This window comes from Corella eumyota, chromosome 3 (assembly GCF_963082875.1).
Source record: "Corella eumyota chromosome 3, kaCorEumy4.1, whole genome shotgun sequence".
NCBI lineage: Eukaryota > Metazoa > Chordata > Ascidiacea > Phlebobranchia > Corellidae > Corella > Corella eumyota.
In genome coordinates this window covers 1,724,679-1,744,327 of record NC_137492.1, presented here as the reverse complement: position 1 = coordinate 1,744,327, position 19,649 = coordinate 1,724,679, and the positions used below count along the sequence as shown (strand labels likewise).

Below are 19,649 nucleotides of genomic sequence, written 5' to 3'. Positions count from 1 at the left end.
TGAGGTGACTAAGAAAAAGGTTGATCACGTGACACATGAATATGCTTCTCAACTTACATTTTATCTTATTCTTCACCGATTAAAGCACTGTAAAAGGTCGTTACGCTTACTTGCCAATATTAAGCAGGTATTGGTATTATTCCTTTGATGATTACATCTTAGTATATTAAATTGCTAATAAAATGGGATTTAAAAGGAGAAAAAACAAAGAAAAAACGAGTACAGCTCAGCAGACGAGCGACTCAGATAAAAGCGTGGATTTTAATAAAGAAAGTAATAATTCAATCAATCCGCATTCTGGCAAATTAAAGATCAGGAGATCAACTTTGCCAGGGTCACGCGAAACTATTACGGCTAAAAATAAACGCTCGAGAAGCTTGGACAAAGAGCTCGGTAGAACACCAAGCTTGGAGGTACATTCCGACTTTGAAAGTGAAAATGAAGGACCTGGGTTTGTGATCAAAAGATTAGGTCCAGTCGTAGAAGAAAATAAGCAAAACCCAGAAAATACCAAAGTCCAGCCCCCGGTTGTTAGCGCCCCTGTTGTGGTAGCAACTGATTTTTATTTAACAGAGCAAATATCAACACCAACTGCACCGCGGTGTAGTCCGGTAATTGGTAACCAGGATTTAACGTTACCAAGACCATCAACTGTAGCGGCTTCATCAACATATTTAGGAAGTCACAACAGGTAAGAAAACGTTTTTTTTTTAATAAAAAAGCTTAACCAAAATAATGTAAATTTTAAAAGTTATTTTTAAAGAATAGTTAAAAGAATATTCGGTAATAAAATGTAATGTTTTAGAATATATAAAAAGTCTTCCTTTGAAATGTCCACTCTAATTCGTGAAAATCGTGACGTTTCATTACCAAGATTGGCCAGCCGCAAAAAACAAGAAATTGTTCAACATCAGAGAGGAACTTCAAGCCCACCAATCAACCGTTTTCCAGGACTATCTAGAGGTAAGAAACATGAGATTTAGCACCAACGAATGTGTGTAAAAAAGGGAAAGTTTATTTTAAAATTTTAGGGACATTTTCTTGCGAAAAATATAAATAAAATTACTAATTTACCGATAAAAATATGCGTTGTAATAGTATAGCAATATAGTGTACTGTAAAATGCATGAAATAAAATGTATTTTAGCTTTATGACGTATTTTAATGTTTTAGGTACGCAGGATGTATACCAAAGACCGGACTCTGTAGCAAGTAACTGTGGGTTGCCCCCGTATTATGTTAGAAGTACAGTTGAAGATGTAGAAAGATTGCCAGCCATCCATCCGTCTGTATGGGTAAGTAAATGGCAAATAATACATTGTACACAATCTAATAGAGTATATAGAACTTCCAAATTTATACTATTTTGGGAAATGTTTGTTAAGTGTTCAGTACAACTTATATGAGGACAAACAAACAAACATTTGGAGTCAAATTACTTGCCTGACTTTATATGACATTGTCAGTCAATTATTGTCACTAACTCGCAAATTTTGATTTTATATAGCACAAAAAATGTCAAAAAAAGTGTTCTATTTTTAAAAAACATTAAGATATAATTATCAGTGTAGGCCTACTAAGGTGCAACCAAAATATACATTAAAGTTGTTTAGTAAACCGCATCGCATTATTGTGATTAAATAAAACAAATAAAAACAGGGCCAAACCGACTCAGTATTGTCTTTGTACAAATACAACAAACAATAGTGTTTCATTACTATAGCCTAGGTATCAATATCCAGTAAGTGGGTTTAGAGGACAATATTAAAACAATAGCGGTTAAAGAATGGGTTGGGGTATGTGTCATCCTATATAAACCTTCTACCAGAATAATGCTATGTCACATATTTTAAAGAGTAAGCCCCTTTCTGCATATAGCCTATGCATATACATTTCCGAAAATAATAACAAAACGCTATAATGATATTTATAAGTTTTTATGTATTTAAGGCGATCAAGTATAATTTAAATATTATTTTGTTTGTATAAAACTTATATTATTTTTATGTTTTTGTTTTGCTTTGCAAGGCGTCAAGAGGAGAAAAACGGGTCGAATATCGCGGATTCGTTTCCGCTCCGCCTTTATCCGCAAGTCCGCCTTGCACTGCGGCCGCTCGACAAAGTCCGTCGAGATTAAATCATCCGCTCAAACAATCCGTCAAGAAAGTACCCGAAGAAAAACCGACAGAATGCTGGAGATGTGCATTGCACTTAGAACATTCAAAATGCGAAACTACGAAATATATCAGGTGAAATTACCTCAAAATCTTAACTTTTGTTTTAATAATTTCGTAAACAAAATAGATAGGATAATACAAGGATTTACTGGTTGATTTTTCGACCTGAAAACGACTTGATAAAGTAAAATAATTAATGCTTTGTTTTTTTTAGAATTGGGGGTGGTTTTCGACACAGTTATTGGTTCGTCAAACAACTTATTGAACAAGCAAAAGAAGAGGAAGAAAAACAGTTGTCGTTACTGCGAAGAGAACACAAGAAAATATTCACCGAAAAGTTGGCTTGGAGAGTTGGCAAAGACGGAAAACGTAAAAAAATTTTAAAATATTATTTTAATGACGTTTAATCTATGGTGAAAAAAAATGATTTTTTTTCTGAGTTAGTAGTCATGGTAACAATGCCCTACACTGACTTTTGTTTTCTAAATATCGTGTTACATGTTATCTGTAGTTCCCATGTACAACGCTGGTACACTTACGTAATACAACACAACAACAACAAATAAATAAACCTTTGAAAACACCGACTTAACATAAAGTCACACCTTCAAAAATCGCCACAACTTATTAAATAAATTTTAATTTAAAAAAAAAAAAAATTTTTGAATTTTTTTAAAAATAATTTTTAATATTTTACCTTCTAGGTGAGCGTCGTATTAGGACATTTGTTCGAACCAGCAGTGGGCGCAAGGTGGCTAAATATTCTTACGTTTCCGAGGATATCTTCAACGAGATGGAAGAAATGAACAAAGCAGGATCAAGAGCTTCCGAATCGGCAAAGAGAAGACTAAAACAAAAACTTGCAATGTCAATGGGATTAAAGGTAGAAAGCTAAATAACTTAATAGCAAAACAGCATAATATAGTGATCACAACACTTGGCTTCACTATATGAGGTACTGGGTTGGATCCCCACTGCTCCCATGCTGAAGCTTCCTTGAGTAAAGCGCTATAAACGATATTAACTCCTGCTGAGCCAGCACTTAATCAAAAGCTTAATCATCGGGCAATTATAACTTATAATGTCACAAACTGAAAAAAACAACTTAAATCTGTTTTTTTTTAATAAATTACTCTTTTTTCTAGGAGGAGGATGCAGATATGTTGGATACTTGGGACGCAAACTCGGTCGGAGCTGATGACGTAGCAGTAGATGATGAGGGCAATCCCCTACTAGGCGAAGATGGCGAGCTTATCAACGTGAACGATACTGAACAAGTAGAGGTTAGAAATTAACCCAAAACTTTAAATATTTAAAGTATTTTATCGAGTAGCCTTTTAAAATCAGACTAGGGTCTTTAACAGCAACCAAAATATGGAATTTTCACACAACTTAACAAGTAATTTATATTATTACTCTCTGCTATGAGCGTAAAATTATTATTTTTACATTACAGCGAGCTCAAAGGCGACGCAGAAAGGAGAAAGGAAATTACTCGGACGAAGACAGCGACAGAGCAGACTCCGGACTTGCTTTTAGTGACAACGAGGCAAGGGAGCGGCGCAGAAGAAGACGCGGAAGTGGAAGTAGGGATTATTTAAGCGATGATGATGATTACAATGACGGTAAAGGGGGGAGAAGGCGTGGGGGTGACGTAGGTAGCGAAAGGGGTTTAAAGAAGGGTCGAAAGGTTGGCGGAGAGGGTTCAGACGAATCTGATGACGACAATGATCACGGAGGCAAAGGAAGACGTCATAAAAAGGGGGGCGGTGGGGGTGACGATTATGAGAGCGACGAAGATGACGTCACTGCGGGTGGAAAAAAGAAACGTGGCGGGCGACGTCATCACTCTGGTGACGTCAGCGACTCCGACGAAAGTGGAGTTGTAGGGGGTAAGGGTAGAAGGGGTAAAGGAAAGAAGAAAGGTCAACGTGATGATGACAGTGATTATAGCGGAAGCATACGGCACGGAAAAAAGAAAAAGAAGAAAGGCGGAAAAGGCGGAACGAGTGATTCGGAAAGCGACGGAACCGAGGGAAAGCGCGGCGTCAAAAAGAAAGGAAAAAAGAAGGGTAAAAAGGGCAACCGTGATGACAGCGATAGTGACTCGGTTCTAGGTGGAACAAAAAAGAGTAAAAAAAAGAAGAGAAAGAAAGGCGGCAAGTATTCCGATTCCGATTCCGGTGAAAGCGATGACAAAGGCGGAAAAAAGAAAGGAAAGAAGAAGAAAGGAAAAGGTAAAGGTGGAGGCGACGATGACTCGGATGGAGATGACTCCGTTCTTGGAGGAAAAGGGAGACGGAAGAAAGACAAACGAAAAGGCAAACACAGATCTGAGTCCGAAGCATCCAGTTACGATGAGAAAACAGGAGAGAAAAAGAAGAAGAGCAAAAAAGGTCGAAATCGTCACGGAGGAGGTGGAGGAGGGGATGATGACGATGACTTTAGCAGTGACGGAGGCAAAAAGAGGGGTGGAAAGGGTTATAAAGGATCAAAAGGAAGACGAAGAAGAGGAAGAGGCGGACACACATCAGATGATGATGATAGCGGAAGATCAAGCGGCGGAGAAAGCGGTGGAAGAAAGAAAAAGCACAAAAAGGGTCGTCATCGTCGTCATAGTGACGACAATGGAAGCAGTGACGGAAGCATGATGTCAGGTGACTCCGCCCACTCACGTCATAAATCACGTCATCGTAAAAAACATAGACATCGTAGCAAAGATGGATCGGATTACGGAAGCTCACAAAGTGATGACGACAGCCATGGAGGACATCGACGACGTCACAAGAAAGATAAAAAACACAGAAGAAAAGGAAGGAGACACTCCTCTGACAGTGGTGGAAGCAGTATGTCCGGATCCGATGAGGAAGGGGGTAAAAGGCGGAAACATAAAAAACACGGATCAAAACATCGTCGTCATCATCGACGAAAAAGCGGAGACGATTATTCGGACGGAAGCATCGACTCGGAATATTCTAGAAGTGACGATAGCGGCGGAAGTCGGCATCGGAGAAAACACCGAAAACGGAGAAAGGACAAACATCGCTCCAGACACAGAAGACATTCATCTGATTATGACGACGATTACAGCGACGATAGCGGCCAAAGTAGAAGGCGTGAGTTGTATTGTTTGACAACAATGATATCAAGAACCATTGTTTTAGATTTGTTTGATAACAATCGCAAAATTCAAGCAATTTTGTGAGTTTTTTTAAAGTGTTTTTGACCATCAAACCCTGCGCCTTCTCTTTACTTTTACACGTTATTTTTAACGTAAATTTTATTGTTATACAAAGTATAACAACATCTATAATTTGTGACAACAATCAGTTTAAAATTCCTACTAAAACGTAAATGAGAAGTCGCAGGCTATAGATGGTGTTATAGATTTGTAAATATGACTATTCTCTATAAATTTACTGCCTTTTTATGCCAATAAAAAGCTTTGTTTTTTGTATTTGATAGGTCGCAGACGACATCGCAGGGATCGAAGTTATTCCGGATCATATTCGGATAGTCGGAGTGGATCCGATAGCGGAGCGGATGCGGAATCAAGAAGAGCAAGGAAGAAGAAAAAGAAGCATCGAAGAAGAAGGTATTTACGTCATAAATAGGGTTTATCGCGAAATAAAGACACGCGTGACCAAATAGTAAAAAAAGAACACGAAGAGGAGCATACACCATAAGCTAGCAGTATAGATATCGAACACATGACTTTTTGTTTTTTTAGAAGTTATTCGCGTTCTGATTACTCTGGCTCGGACGACGGAAGTAGGTCACGTGGTCACAGAAGACGACGTCACAGAAAGCATCAAGATGACGACAGCGGAGAATCAGAATATTCATCCGACCAGTCAAGTGTAAGTAGTTCTTTAAAATCATAAAAAAAATTAAAATAACCAATTTTTTTTTATTTTTTAGCGAAGTCGAAGACGAAGAAGACACAAAAAAAAGCATCGTCATCGCAAGGGATCCAGGCACTCTGATGACGACTCTGACTCCTCCAGAAGTAGAAGCAGAGGTCGACACCATAAAGGAAGAAGAGGAAGAAGGCGACATGGAAGCTCGGATTCCTCTTCTAGAAGCAGGTTTGTCAAAAAAAAATTTTAAAGTTAGTTTAAATTTAAAGCAGTTACTAAATAACCCATTTTTTTAACTCTATAACAGCGGTAAGACAACTTTTTAGTTTATTTTAATACTAAAAAATGCCTACTCGCCTTTAAAAGAGTTAAACATGCACTAATTTACTATACAAGGCACGTGGAGTCATTTCTCGCCTATTTACGTTATTATCCGTTGAAGAAAACTAATAAAAAAGTGAATAACCATCAATGACAGTAAGAAAACTTTAATTTCAGATCTCGGCATCACCGTAGAAAGAAGCATCATCGACGACGAAGTTATAGCGATTCATCATCGAGTTATTATTCAAGCGACTCGTCTAGGCCACGAAGAAGGCATAGAAGGCACAGAAAAGGTAAATTTACCACTGAACCACTAGTGTTTGTGTAAGACCATTTTATTAGTTAGGTAAATCTCGAAGATTTCAATATATTTTGTTAACTTTAAAAGAGTTATTTTGTATTTAGATTCTGACAGTGACAGTGATTCTGACTCATCGTATGGGAGAAGTAGAAGAAAAGGGAAAAAGAACAAAAAAGGTGATTTGTAAACAAAAATAAATAAATTTTTATTTAAGGTGCATTTTAACATACACCCTTTCCCGTTTTTGCATTTATACGTAAAACAACAAGTGGGTCTTGTTGAGTTATGTTTAGTTTTGTCCCAACAAAATACAGTTATGTATGCTAGTTATACAATAATTAAATTTTAAACTTTTAATTTACGTTTTATTTAGATCGTAGAAGGCGAAGATATTCGACGAGCACGGAGGAAAGTTCCGCAGGGGACGAAAAGAAATCCCGGCGTAGAGATAAACATAGAAGAAGACACGGACGGTAAGCCTAAACATAAAAACAAGTTATAACATTTTAGGTATCCCAAATAAAAGAAAGCTACGATAGCTTACGTATTGTAGTAACTAGTATCATCTCTTGGACTTAATTGATTTCTTATTTTTTATATTAATACATATATTTAATTAATTAATTAACATAGGTATTATTTTTGTCATATTTTAGATACAGTTCAGACTCGGATTCAGACAGTTATGATTCCCGAGACAGAAGAAGACATAGAAAGAAGAAGCCTCCAAGGCCTCCGAGCTCCGACTCCAGTTCTCTTAGCTCCGAAGAATCCCCGGAAGTTTTGGCAAAAATGTCGAAAAAGGAAAAGCGAGAGTACGATAAACGAAGGCGAGAGAAAATGCAAAGAAAAGAAAAAAGAGAGGAACAAAGAGAGGAATATGAGAGATACGTGGAAAAGAAACAGAAAAAGAAAGAAAGGTAAAAGCTTAAATATATAAATATTAATACCTATGTAAGTTACACAGATGTTCCAAAGTTGTTTTAATAAAAAAGTTAACATAATTATTATTTTTAGACGTAAGGAGCGAGAGGGTAAAGATTATGTTTCTTCTTCGTCTGATGATGACAGTTGGGGAGATGGGAGAACAGCTGTAAAATATGGAAAAGGATCGCGAAGAAAAATTCTGGATAAATCCCGAAAAAATGACGACAGAGATATAGGATACGACGACCCGTAAGTCCAGTTAAAATTAGCAATATTCGAGTGTTTAAAAGTTTTGTAAAACTATTTACTTATCATTATAAATAAAAAAGTCATTCAATTTATTAAATTGCTAAAGTCTAACACTATATACTGTATATACTAAAGAAACGACCCATGGACGAAAAAGGCAAATAGGAAAGAACGTAAGAAAAAAGAGAGGCTTCGACACGGTTCCGGTTCACAGCCTGAGTCTTCTGATTCGGATGAATCTTTCGATCCTTCTGATCCACTGAAAGTTAGAAAGAAGAAAGAGAAAGCAAAGAAGAAGGCAGGAAAAGGTTGTTATATCTTTCAAATAATGTCATTTGTTATAGCATACACATATAGTTGTGACGTAATTGATAAATAATTAAACTTTTTTGTTTTAGGAGGATACGTTTCTTCGGATGAAAGCGATGATGCTCAATCGATCTACGAAGATGTTTTTGCTGATGATGGTGTGTATTTGTTTTATTAGACAATATTTTTTTTAAACTACGCTGCAAAAAACATGTCAAAATAAGACATAGATAACCTACGTATAACATATGAATATTCTATAAATAATACAGCCTCGGTGGAAGAGTAATTGCAGTCCTTAAAAATAAATAAAACTGCTGTTTGTGGTGCGTGGGTAAATTATGGCAGCGGAATATTATTTGGAAGATGTAATAATACTACGACAATCAAAATTCTGACTGTAGGGCTATCGACTAGTGTATAAAGAATTAAAAAAATACAGAAAAATATTTTTGCAGGAACTGTACAAAGAAGGAAAATTAAAGCTCCGAAGAAGAAAAAGGGAGAGAAACAAGCTAGGATTTACGACGATGATGAATTAGATGAGGAGTCGGAATACGACTCCGTTGGAAGCGCGGACATTGATAAACTAATCGGAAGACAAATATGTAAGAAAGTTTTAACTTTTTTAAAGTAAAAAATTTTACATAACTGACCGTTTATACAAAAATATATTCCTATTTAAGCTATATTAAGTAAACATATCCTAAATATAGGCAGTATAGGCCAGCTTTACACATTACAAATTAATAAAAAACACAAAAGTTGAAGAAAACTTGTGACAAAATATCTTTTTAATAAAATGTTTTTAGACCTAAAAATTTAATTTTTGATTTTTGTGATTAGATGATAAAGACGGAGAGGTTATCCGCCTTACTAAAGATGGGAGAAGAATCAAAGATGGAAAGATCAGCAAAGAGGTCTTTGATCTTGAGAAGCACAAACAAAAGAAGAAGAAAAAGAAGAAGGATAAACAAATGATGGAGAAGAGCTATGAGGAGGAATATACAGAGGAGTTTGTCGACGAAGAAGGAAACGTGGTTAAAATTGTAAAAAAGGTGAAACAAGTATTTATGAAAGATATTTTAAGTTTAGGGTTAACTTTACACATACCAAAAGTCTAAAGTCGTTTAACAAGTCCTTTTTAAAATATAATAAAAACTAACTTAAATTTATGATGTTTAGCGACTGAAAGAAAAGGTTACAGCTCCTGGTAAAAGACCATCAACTCCCTTAACCGGGCCGCGTAGAGTCCAAGTTTTGTTTTTGAAAGGGGGGAAACCCATGCAAGTACGTAATTTTTTGGTATTTCTTTTATTGGGACACTTTAAACGTTTAGCCTAACTAGCCTTTATAATATACTTTAATCTAAACCTCTGTATAAAATATTTGTATAAAAAAATTTCCTATTGAATTGAAGCGTTTACTTTTTTAACTTTAACTAATGTTTTTTGTTTATAAATGCATCAGGCAAGGTTAGATAAACTGCTGGCGGAATGTTCACTCAACGACCACGACCCTAGAATATTAATTCCTAAAGATAGTGAAGAAGGCGCAACAGATTTAGACGAAAGAGGTAAAAATGACTTAACCGTAATTTTCAAAATACGGATGTGCAATTAAAATCATATTTGGTATGCTGTCCAATTGTAGCGTCATCCAAATCTAGCCTATAACTTTGTAATATAACTTGCTAACTTGTTGATTTGTTTAAGCACAATTAAAGCTTGGTTATATGTATAGATGGAATGATCGACTACTTGACGCATTACCGTCTTGTTGATCCAGCCAATTTGGAAGTATACGGCAAGGCCTTCCTAGTAGAAGATAATGATGAAAATAATGTGATCAGCTTGAATGAAACAAGAGCCGCTTTGGAAGGAATTCCAAGCCTTCAAGTAAGCGATAAGAATAAGATGTTCTTTAAACTTGGGGCATATATTAAAGCTCCATTGAATATTAGATTTGCTAATTTAGGCTAAATCAATAAAGGCTAAATAAAAACATCTTGTGTGTGTTATTTCTATAAGTATTAAGCTAAAAAACAGAGCTTTAAGATCCCGTTAAATAGAACACATTTATATTTAAACAAATATTGATGTTGTGTGTAGGGAATGAACGACAAGCAGGTGAACTACATCTTGAAGGTTCTCGGAATCGATGACGCTTCATTGGTCACTTTTAAAATGTTTGCAGTCATCACTGCGTTGTGCGAAAGACTGCTTGCAGTTCTAGAGTAAGATTTTAAAGCAACCATATAAGGGTTTAAATAAATATAAAACAAAAACTCTATATAAAAAATAAGATTTTGGACAAGAATATTTGCATTGTGAAAATTGTAATTATTTAAATATAATAGTAAGAAGATATTTTATTATCTTAAAATGTTCTTCACTTGAAGCGTATTTATGAAGAGCTATAATGGAACTAGGAAAAAAATATTGAATGATTTAAAATAAATAAAACATATCTTTATAATTTGCATAAATTGAATCTATTTTTTCTGTGCGCAGCGACCAAACAAGACAATGGATGGAGATAAACGACTTAGTCGACATGGAAAGAAAAATCGGATTATACCGCGCCATGTTCTATTGGAATACTTGCTCAGAGAGAAGTTCGAATTATATCAAAGTGTCTGCACTGAGGATCGAACTTATCGCCGGTGGTTTGAGTCGAACTCAAGAGGATTACGTCATTGAAAAAATTGAGCCGAATGTGTATAGAGAGGTGATGATATTCTCCTTTGTTACAGAATAAATGTAAAACAATTTATATTTCGTGTTTTAATTACGTCACTTTCTTGAAATTTGATAGTTAAGTTATAAAGGCATCAAGCATGTACACTGCAACTTGAGACCGTGTCTAAATGAACAATAAATTATCTAAACAATAAATATGACTAAAAACATCAATTACTCATCTTTTTAAATAGGATTTTAATTTAAATACAATGTTATCCATAAGCAGATAATGATGTTATGTTTATAGGTTTCCTTTATCGACTACATGGCGTTTATTCCGTTATTTCTGAGCACCCACGAAAGTATAATCAACAATCCCCTTGATATGTCTCGAGATAAGTTCGACAACGAAAAAGTTTTGGAACCACAAAGAGACATGGTAAACGTATTAAAGATACTAACAGTTTTTAAATAAAAAATACCATGGGGGCTAGGTTCAAATACTTAAAAAATTTGAAGCGCATTAGTTTTTAATTTTAAATGAGAGCTACAAATACAATATGTGACGTCAGAAAATATTTGAACTTGGTTTGGTTGCTTTACAGGTGCCCTTAGGTCGGCCAATGACGCAGGTAGCCGCTACCTCGATGACGTCACTACCGATACCGTACGAGTTTGAAAAAAGACCAGGGTAAAAAAAAACGTTTTTAAAAAAATTAAAAATAAAAATTATGCCATTGCTTGTTTGTAAAAAGAGAAAAATTATCTCAAAATATTTTATTTTTCACTAGGTCAACTCTACGTAAACGAATTCGCCTTCGAACCCCGAAACCCAAGGTTCCGACCCCAAACCCCGACGATGACGATTCGCTTAACGGGAGTCGTTATTCGTTATCCCCCGTGCCCCCTAAAATGAGTCGATTCACCCAAAGAAGGGGGACTTTAATCGGAGTTAGATAAACAAACAGTTTTTTTCTCGATTTTTTTGGTGTATTTTCTTAGGCAATGTTGATCCGTTTTAAAGATTTTTTTACTTATTTCAAAGAATATAACACGACATAACTTCTGCCATAAAAGCAATCACATTATTTTCGACTGCCTGTCTCTATTCTGCCGTTAGGAAAATAACGTCTAAAATAAAACCTCTAATATTTGCGTATTACGTTCTTTTTTCGTTTTTATAATTTATTCAATTAAAGTGTTTTTAAAATATTCGTACGAGTTTAATTAGTATATTTACAAATTAATTAAGTCTGTGTAATTAGCGCTATTAGCATAAGTTTAGCGATGTTGTTACAACCCCTTCGATAGCTCAGTTGGTAGAGCGGTGGACTGTAGCGTTATAAATAACCCAGAAATCCATAGGTCACTGGTTCGACTCCGGTTCGAAGGACTTTTTTTATAAATTTTTTTTTTAATTATTTTTAAATTGGAATATAAGTTTTATATACATTTATTAACATAAAAAATAAATTTAACTTTTAAAATTTAAAAATTCATTAAATGCAAACTATAAATAATGCCAAAACTGGTACTTACAAATAAATTCCATGCTTTACTTCTATTTTCATGTATATCAAAATATCTAAACTAACAAGATATGCTACAATATACCTCCAAAAATTTACTTTAAAAGCTAAACCATTCCTAACAACTTTAAAACCTGTTTACCAATATTAAGTAAGCTTAAACTAACGCCTATATAGCTAACTAAAGCACAATCAAGGCTACGTTATAAAATAGGCCTTAATCTAATCCCGGGTAGGCACAGAAGTAAAAAACGACTTAAGCACAAAAACTAAAGATTCTATACCACGATACTGTTTAAATAGCACTATATTAGTTGACAATTTTACTTAATTTAAAATTAACTAATAGCTAATGTAATATGTCTACATGTTTTGACAAACTCTAAAGTTAAATTTAAAAAGAACTTTTAATAAAAATAACGAAATGATAAATATGGGCTATAAAATGTAAAATGAATTTTTACATTGTTAATAGGCAAGAAATTTAAATGATTATTGAATTACAACTAAGAGTAAATAAATGAAGTACAATTAAGATAGAAAGAAATTTTCAAATTTATGTTGTAGTGTAATTTAGGCAATTTAAAAAAATCTAATCGTAAAATAACTAAGAGTAGATATTAAAAGAAAAATAGGTCGGATTTTGAACAAGTTTATTATAGTACAATTGCTTTAGATGGCTTAATGATAAGTTTAAAAGTACATAGAAATAGAAATTTACAAGAACAGTGATATTTTTATTGCTACAATTTTGATTTTAATAAAAATTAAATCATTTTAGGCCACAATTTCTTCGTCATCTGTCGTCTCTTCGTCCGTGACGATGCTAAAAAAAGAAAGGTCAAATAAAAGAAAAATTTAAAAAAAAATTCAATTTTTCGTAAAAATAAAAAAGTCCTTCGAACCGGAGTCGAACCAGTGACCTATGGATTTCTGGGTTATTATAACGCTACAGTCCACCGCTCTACCAACTGAGCTATCGAAGGGACATTTTAAACGTTGCTAAACTTACAACACATTGAAAGCAGACTAAGTACTTGAGCATACGTAAGAGCTAATTAACGCGTGATTATAATGACGTACTAAGTATAATTACATAATATTAGAGCAATAATACAAAGTAAATAAACTGTGTAAACACTACTGTTTTTTATAATAACGTGCCAGCATATTAGTTTGCTTTAAATATAAGCATTTAAATTTAACAAGTTACATAAAATTGGTTTTAAATTAAGTCATATAAATCAAAAATATTTTTAATTAAAAAACAATAAATTAAATAGAAAGGCGCTATAAACGGTATAAACTCATACTTAGTTACCAATTAATCAGCAGCTTACTTATAGAGCAATTATAATCATTAATATCCCAAACTGCTTAAGGTAACTTGAGACTGGGTCTGGGTACTCTATGTTTAACTGATGTTACTCTATGTTTAAGTCGCACATTTGACTTTCCCACATCAAGAATAAATAAATAAATAAAGTAAAAATATTAAAAAGGAATTTAAATGCTTACTCTGGGTCGTTGTTATGATACAAGCAACAACAGCAATAAGTATCCGATGCAAAATAAGAAAAATCCTCGTTATCAGGCTCCCCCTCTGCGATGAATTTTTGAAGTTCTGATTGAGCAGGAAACCCCTTTTCTTGCCACTCCTAAAATATTACGAAAAATATTTTAATGTATTAATACACGAAGAGTTAAAAGGCACTGGTTTACTGCATAAATGGATAAGAATTAAATAATTTTTTTCTTACCAATTAGAAACTGACTTTGGAAATATTAAAGAAAGAGGTACCGGGTTTGATAACTACTGCAGCTTGTTTTAATTATAAACCCATTGTCAGGTTAATAAACAATACAACAGGCTCAACAAATAAACAAATTGGGAATATTAACGTAAAACTTTGTCTCTATATTAACTCCTATATTTTTGTGAGTAAAACTTGCCAAAATTAAAGTGAGTTAGAAAATAATATCATCGGTCATGTGATAGTTAAACCATTAAAAATATATGACTCTGTTGCAAGTTATAAATATTTAAACTTAATTTGTTTTAGTTGTTGTAATAACACATAAATGTTTAAATAAAATATCACAAGGTTATTGACACATTACATCATCTTTGTTAACCAAACATTTCAAAATCCCTTGTATAAAAACAATAAAATTTTTACCTTTATAGTTTCATATGTCTCCATTATAACTGCAATGAATAAACTGAGGACCATATAAATAAATAAGGAGATGAAAAGGTACAGGTATATCTAAAAGCAAATAAATAAGTTTGATTAACACAAGTTACATTAAAAATTAAAAACAAATATATATATTTAATGTATCACATACCCACATATTATTACATGTACTCATGTAAAGAGTGTTAAGTTTTCTTTTTTTTGAATATATTTTTATCCTCGCTGTGGGAAAGTCGAATGCGCAACTTAAACAAAGAGCAACTTCAGTTACTCCAACCCAGTCTCGAGTTGCCTGTGGCAGTTAGGGATATTATAGATTATAATTGCCCGATAATTATGCTGCTGATTAAGTGCTGGCTCAGCAGGAGTTTGTACCGTTTATAGCGCCTTACTCAAGGGCGCTACAGCATGAGACCAGTGGGGATTAAACCCACGACCTTATGTGTGGTGTAGCAAGTGTTCTTACCACTACACCACACTGCCGGTTAATAGTTTATTATAAGTATAGAGTTTATTTGTACCTGTGAGAAGCCCCATGCTAGGCTACTAGTTTTAGACATTTCTTCATATGTCATATACATATCATCTCCATTAATAAGAGAAAATAACGCCTCAGATGTTACTATAATACTAAAAACATTAAAAAAGACATGATGGTGAATATAAACTAGTATAAAACTAACATTACAAAATAAATTGATGATATACTATTAAAAATAAAAAATTCTTTTCAGTATAGATTTTATATCTTCTAACCTTGTTGTATATTTTTTTAATTGTTTAAAAACTTACAGAAAATCTGATTTTTTACCTTCTAAATTTATGATGATATGGACCTAATACAATCCAGCCACAGAATACGAACCCAAGATAAAGTAAAGATGCACAAACCATGAACCTTAACACATGAGGTGTTGACTTCTTTAATGTTAAAACCAATAACTAAAAAAAAAATCCATTAAGTTAAAAGATTTAAAATTCACGCTATCAAAATCATATCTCTAAAGTTATATTATTTTTGAATACATAAAAGGTATATCTACTTTTTAAGGTACATTTTTCAGCCTTAAGCTATAAAAGAAAAACACTGTTTATTTTTTGTACATATACATGTAGGTGTAAAATTTCTAAATGACTTACATTATATTGGTGAAAGTAGCCAACAAATCTAAGTACACCAACCCAGACAAACAGGCAACCAATCCCAAGGAACAAACTACATGCATCATAATTCACTACTCCATTGTCCTACAAAAATATATCAAAAGTTTAAAAAATAAAGGCCTATAAACTGTTGGGGGACTATAAACGCTATAAACTGTTTTGTATATATAGAACATAATACAACAACACTTTATGTGCGATAATAGCAGTATATTAAAATTAGTTGATAGTTTTTAAGGTAGCTTGCCTGAAATTGGTTCATTATCTTTGTTATTGATCCCAGTATGGTTAAAATATCACTGATAATAATAAGGAAATACCATCCGTTAAAGAACTCTAACTTTGTCCACCAATTCAATCTCTTATCATGGTTTTTGAGGTAAAATCGTTCAAAAGACTAACAAATAAAATATTTAAATAAAAATTTGACAGGAAAAATTGATTTTTTACTAGACAAATATGTTGTCTATTTATTAGGTGACTATTTTTTCCTTTTTTTATATATATCTTTATCCTCGATGTGGGAAGGTCAACTTCACAACCTAAACATAAAGTAACATCAGTTATCCCGACCCAGTCTCGAGTTGACTTTGACAGTTTGGAATATTTAAGAAAATAATTTATATTAAAGTTGTGTGTTTTATTCTTTAAAAAAAATTTAAACTAATTACCCTTCTTAACCTTTGGGCCCTCCATAGAGATCTGGTGCATAAAAGAATTGAAATACAACAAACTAGTATAATAAAAACATCTAGAGATAAAATAACAACAAAGGTAGGAATAATATCTTCATCACAATCACAATTATGCTCGGTTAAGTAAAACTGAGTTGCAAGTCTTTGTAGGATTTTACCACTATGTGCAGAGTTGTCTAAAGAAACCTAAAATAACATAAAAAAATTTGATTAATTCAACCTTAATAAGTTTTGGGTAATATTTCCTTTCCATTGGGTCGTGTAAATTTAATATATCGTTCTTTAAATTATATTTTTTACCATGTGCTTTTTAACACAGATTATAACTTAAAACACAATATTTAAATTTATTATTAAAGGCCAGCAGTAAGAATTAAACCATTGACCTTGGGCATTACAAAACAATCAAAGTTACAAACCTAAAAAAGTGCACATTTGATAAAAAGATTAAATCACAAAACAACAAATTAAAAATATCAATTTCACAATAGTAAATAAGGTTTACTTACTGTGCTTGTAATGTTATAACATTCAGTTTTGTAATAACTGTGAGAAACCCATAAATGCTGAGTTTTTAAACCAAAATGCAATTTCAACTTGTTCAAACTAAAAAGAAAATATTTACCTTGGTTTAAAATAAATAAATATCAATCAAAGTAAAAATGAATATTTAAATACAAATAAAAAGCCTATGTAATATATTGAATTTAAATTATGCCAGTACAGTTACTAATTCATTTCCTTCATTTAAAATAAGAAAAAAATAAATGAGTCATAATTGAAAATTTTAATTAGATCAAAACTAATATTTTTTTACCCTTAATTTTTAAAATAATGTAAGCATTCACACCAGTAATAATGTATATTTATACATATTGAAATTGCCTGGTATGTATACATATTGTTCATGTACACACGTAATAAAAAACAAACACATTAAATAAATTTAAACACAATTTTTATTTGTCTTACCGAGCAAAATCAATATGATAAAGTGAACCATTATGTAGAGGGACAGATTCCAACAATAAATGAGATCCGTGCTCAGTTTGGTTCCAAGCTTTTAAAACCAAACATTTTCTAAAACAAATCATAATTTTAATATTTTCATATTAACCTATTTAGTGTATGCTATTTAAATACAAAAATATGTAAAAATGTATTTTTTTGTATATATCTTTATCCTCGATGTGGGAAAGTCTAATGCGCGACTTAAACATAGAGTAGCATCAGTTACCCCGACCCAGTCTCGAGTTGCCTGTGGCAGTTTGGAATATTATAGATTATAATTGCCCGATAATTATACTGCTAATTAATTGGTGGCTCAGCAGGAGTATATACCGTTTATATCGCCTTACTCAAGGGCGCTACAGCATGGGAGCAGTGGGGATTGAACCCACAACCCCATGTGTGGTGTAGCAAGTGTTCTTACCACTACACCATGCTGCCGTTTTTTTGGTGACGACAGAGGGTTATCACTATAGTAATGACAAAATGGTAAGAATTTATATTAAAATATTGCTACAAAATAAATTAGATTTACTTAACACTACTCTGCTTTGAAATACACTCATTAGTTACAACCCTTTCATCTGCTACCATCAGAATGAATTTAGGTTCATTATTTATGTACTCTGGTGGTAAATCACATTGTAAGTTAACATTATCTACTGGTGCAAACTCGTATATACCGATGGATGAATTCTCCATATCATTAAACTAAATCAATAAAAACAAGTTAATACAATTATACAAAAATGACAAAAATTGGGCAAACTGCAGAATTTCAATTTGTATAAGTGCTTTTAATTTTAAATCACTTTTTGAGCATTAACAAACTGCTTAGTTGATATTTCAATTGTATTATTTTTTCTGTTAATCAGAAATATAATTTGTTGACACTTCTATTTTTAATTACACAACAAATTACATAAGCTTAAATAGAATAACAACATTACATAAAAACAAAACAATAAAAATATAAATAAATATAAAAATAACCTTTTTCCGTATGTGGTTGATCTGTTTATATAAACTTTGTCGATTAAAAATAGCAGTTTGGTTAAGTAGTAGGTTGTTGTTTAAAACATCTAAATTATCGTTCATAAATGCAACTCTTTCTTGATTGTTACCACCATACAATATCAACTAGAAATCAATATTTTTTAAGTCTTATTTTTTAGAGGACTTTAATATTTTGGGATTATTTTTTTAACTATAACTGTATATTTAAAAAAGAACATTACATAGTATTAACTATATACACTTATACTTTTATGGTTTTTACCTGCATTGTAACTAAGGCAATTTTTACAATTTGAATTGTGAGTTTAAATGGTTTTCTTTTTCTGGCTTTGTGTTTCTGGCAGGGATTCATAAAAAAATATTTTAATTCTTTTCTTATTCTGCCTTCTGTTCTTGTGCAAACCCCAGAAGCAGTAGAAGTACTAAAACAACAAAAATTAAATATATGAAGCACTAACAAATATAGATATATAATATATCCCCACTTCTCATGCTGTAGCATCCTAAGTAAGGCGCTATAAGCGGTATAAACTCCTGCTGAGCCAATACTTAACCTTAATTATCAGACAGTTATAGTCTTTTATATCCCAAACTGCCAAATGCAACTGGAGACTGGATTAGGGTAACAAATGTTACTCCATGTTTAGTTTGGAAAATCGACTTTCCCACATCGAAGATAAATAAATATATATAATTATCGAAGTATAATATTCTTACCATCTTTCCATATGTCCATAAACATTTTCTGAATTCTCACACGTAGTCATATCATCAATTCCACTGCACAAGTTTGTGCAACAATTTTGACATTTTTCTTTCACTCTTTGAATTACATTTCTTCGTTTAGGTTGACTTATTCTAACATGTTCGTGAACATTAACCGGTAAATCCCCATTAACAGGAGGTATAGTTATTGTTGGGTCTTCTTCAATTTGATGGTTGGAATCATTGGGTATTAAAAAAGCAGCATCATCTTCTACTTGTTCCATTATGATTATTAACGTTAAAATAATTAACTTTCTTATATATATTTTTTCCTATTTTCTAAGATAAAAAGTAAATAATTAAATACTATTATTGATTAATATTGCCTTGCTTACGTTGCTAAAAAATAATTGCATTAATTTTATATATTTTCTGCTTTAGTTATGTTTAGTACAAAAAATCGAAAAAACTATTTGGTAAAAACTTAATTAACACTTTT

The 19,649-nt window shown here is 32.6% G+C and overlaps 2 protein-coding genes and 2 non-coding genes across 4 annotated transcripts; 2 read left to right on the top strand and 2 right to left on the bottom strand.

Moving 5' to 3' along the window:
• The first annotated feature begins 109 nt into the window (after nt 1–109).
• On the top strand, nt 110–12,180 carry LOC145744642 (uncharacterized). The gene is made up of 28 exons (XM_082562542.1): nt 110–691; nt 806–963; nt 1,174–1,295; nt 2,029–2,249; nt 2,392–2,546; nt 2,882–3,060; nt 3,323–3,460; nt 3,634–5,293; nt 5,643–5,772; nt 5,908–6,037; nt 6,099–6,265; nt 6,536–6,654; nt 6,767–6,838; nt 7,036–7,135; nt 7,319–7,582; nt 7,680–7,838; nt 7,974–8,146; nt 8,237–8,305; nt 8,606–8,755; nt 8,994–9,205; nt 9,333–9,437; nt 9,618–9,723; nt 9,891–10,045; nt 10,259–10,383; nt 10,661–10,877; nt 11,139–11,270; nt 11,437–11,522; nt 11,623–12,180. Exons 1-28 carry the CDS (start codon nt 183–185, stop codon nt 11,789–11,791), a joined length of 5,982 nt encoding a protein of 1,993 aa, XP_082418668.1. The 5' UTR covers nt 110–182; the 3' UTR covers nt 11,792–12,180.
• Trnay-gua (transfer RNA tyrosine (anticodon GUA)) lies at nt 12,133–12,224 on the top strand. Its single transcript is given in 2 exon segments — nt 12,133–12,169; nt 12,189–12,224. It is a non-coding gene; the product is annotated as a tRNA-Tyr (tRNA).
• A 617-nt stretch (nt 12,225–12,841) lies between these two features.
• On the bottom strand, nt 12,842–19,477 carry LOC145745382 (mucolipin-3-like). The gene is made up of 14 exons (XM_082563444.1): nt 19,163–19,477; nt 18,708–18,867; nt 18,422–18,568; nt 17,964–18,139; nt 17,393–17,500; nt 16,930–17,026; nt 16,397–16,606; nt 15,973–16,122; nt 15,702–15,809; nt 15,373–15,503; nt 15,083–15,191; nt 14,541–14,630; nt 13,879–14,018; nt 12,842–13,186 (listed from the first exon to the last, which is right to left on the bottom strand). The coding sequence occupies exons 1-14, from the start codon at nt 19,432–19,434 to the stop codon at nt 13,138–13,140; spliced, it is 1,947 nt and encodes a 648-aa protein (XP_082419570.1). The 5' UTR covers nt 19,435–19,477; the 3' UTR covers nt 12,842–13,137.
• On the bottom strand, nt 13,256–13,346 carry Trnay-gua (transfer RNA tyrosine (anticodon GUA)). The gene is given in 2 exon segments: nt 13,256–13,291; nt 13,310–13,346. It is a non-coding gene; the product is annotated as a tRNA-Tyr (tRNA).
• Nucleotides 19,478–19,649: the final 172 nt, after the last annotated feature.

What these genes read in the sequence shown, in the direction of transcription:
- LOC145744642 (XM_082562542.1), top strand. Translation starts at nt 183, where the DNA reads ATGGGATTTAAAAGGAGAAAAAACAAAGAAAAAACGAGTACAGCTCAG. An exon ending in GCATAGAAGGCACAGAAAAG is followed by an intron (nt 6,655 to 6,766) that starts GTAAATTTACCA and finishes TTTTGTATTTAG; the next exon opens with ATTCTGACAGTGACAGTGAT. An exon ending in AAGGAATTCCAAGCCTTCAA is followed by an intron (nt 10,046 to 10,258) that starts GTAAGCGATAAG and finishes TGTTGTGTGTAG; the next exon opens with GGAATGAACGACAAGCAGGT.
- LOC145745382 (XM_082563444.1), bottom strand. Translation starts at nt 19,434, where the DNA reads ATGGAACAAGTAGAAGATGATGCTGCTTTTTTAATACCCAATGATTCC. An exon ending in TATGGACATATGGAAAGATG is followed by an intron (nt 18,868 to 19,162) that starts GTAAGAATATTA and finishes TTGTTGTTTTAG; the next exon opens with TACTTCTACTGCTTCTGGGG. An exon ending in AGACATATGAAACTATAAAG is followed by an intron (nt 14,019 to 14,540) that starts GTAAAAATTTTA and finishes GTAATATTTTAG; the next exon opens with GAGTGGCAAGAAAAGGGGTT.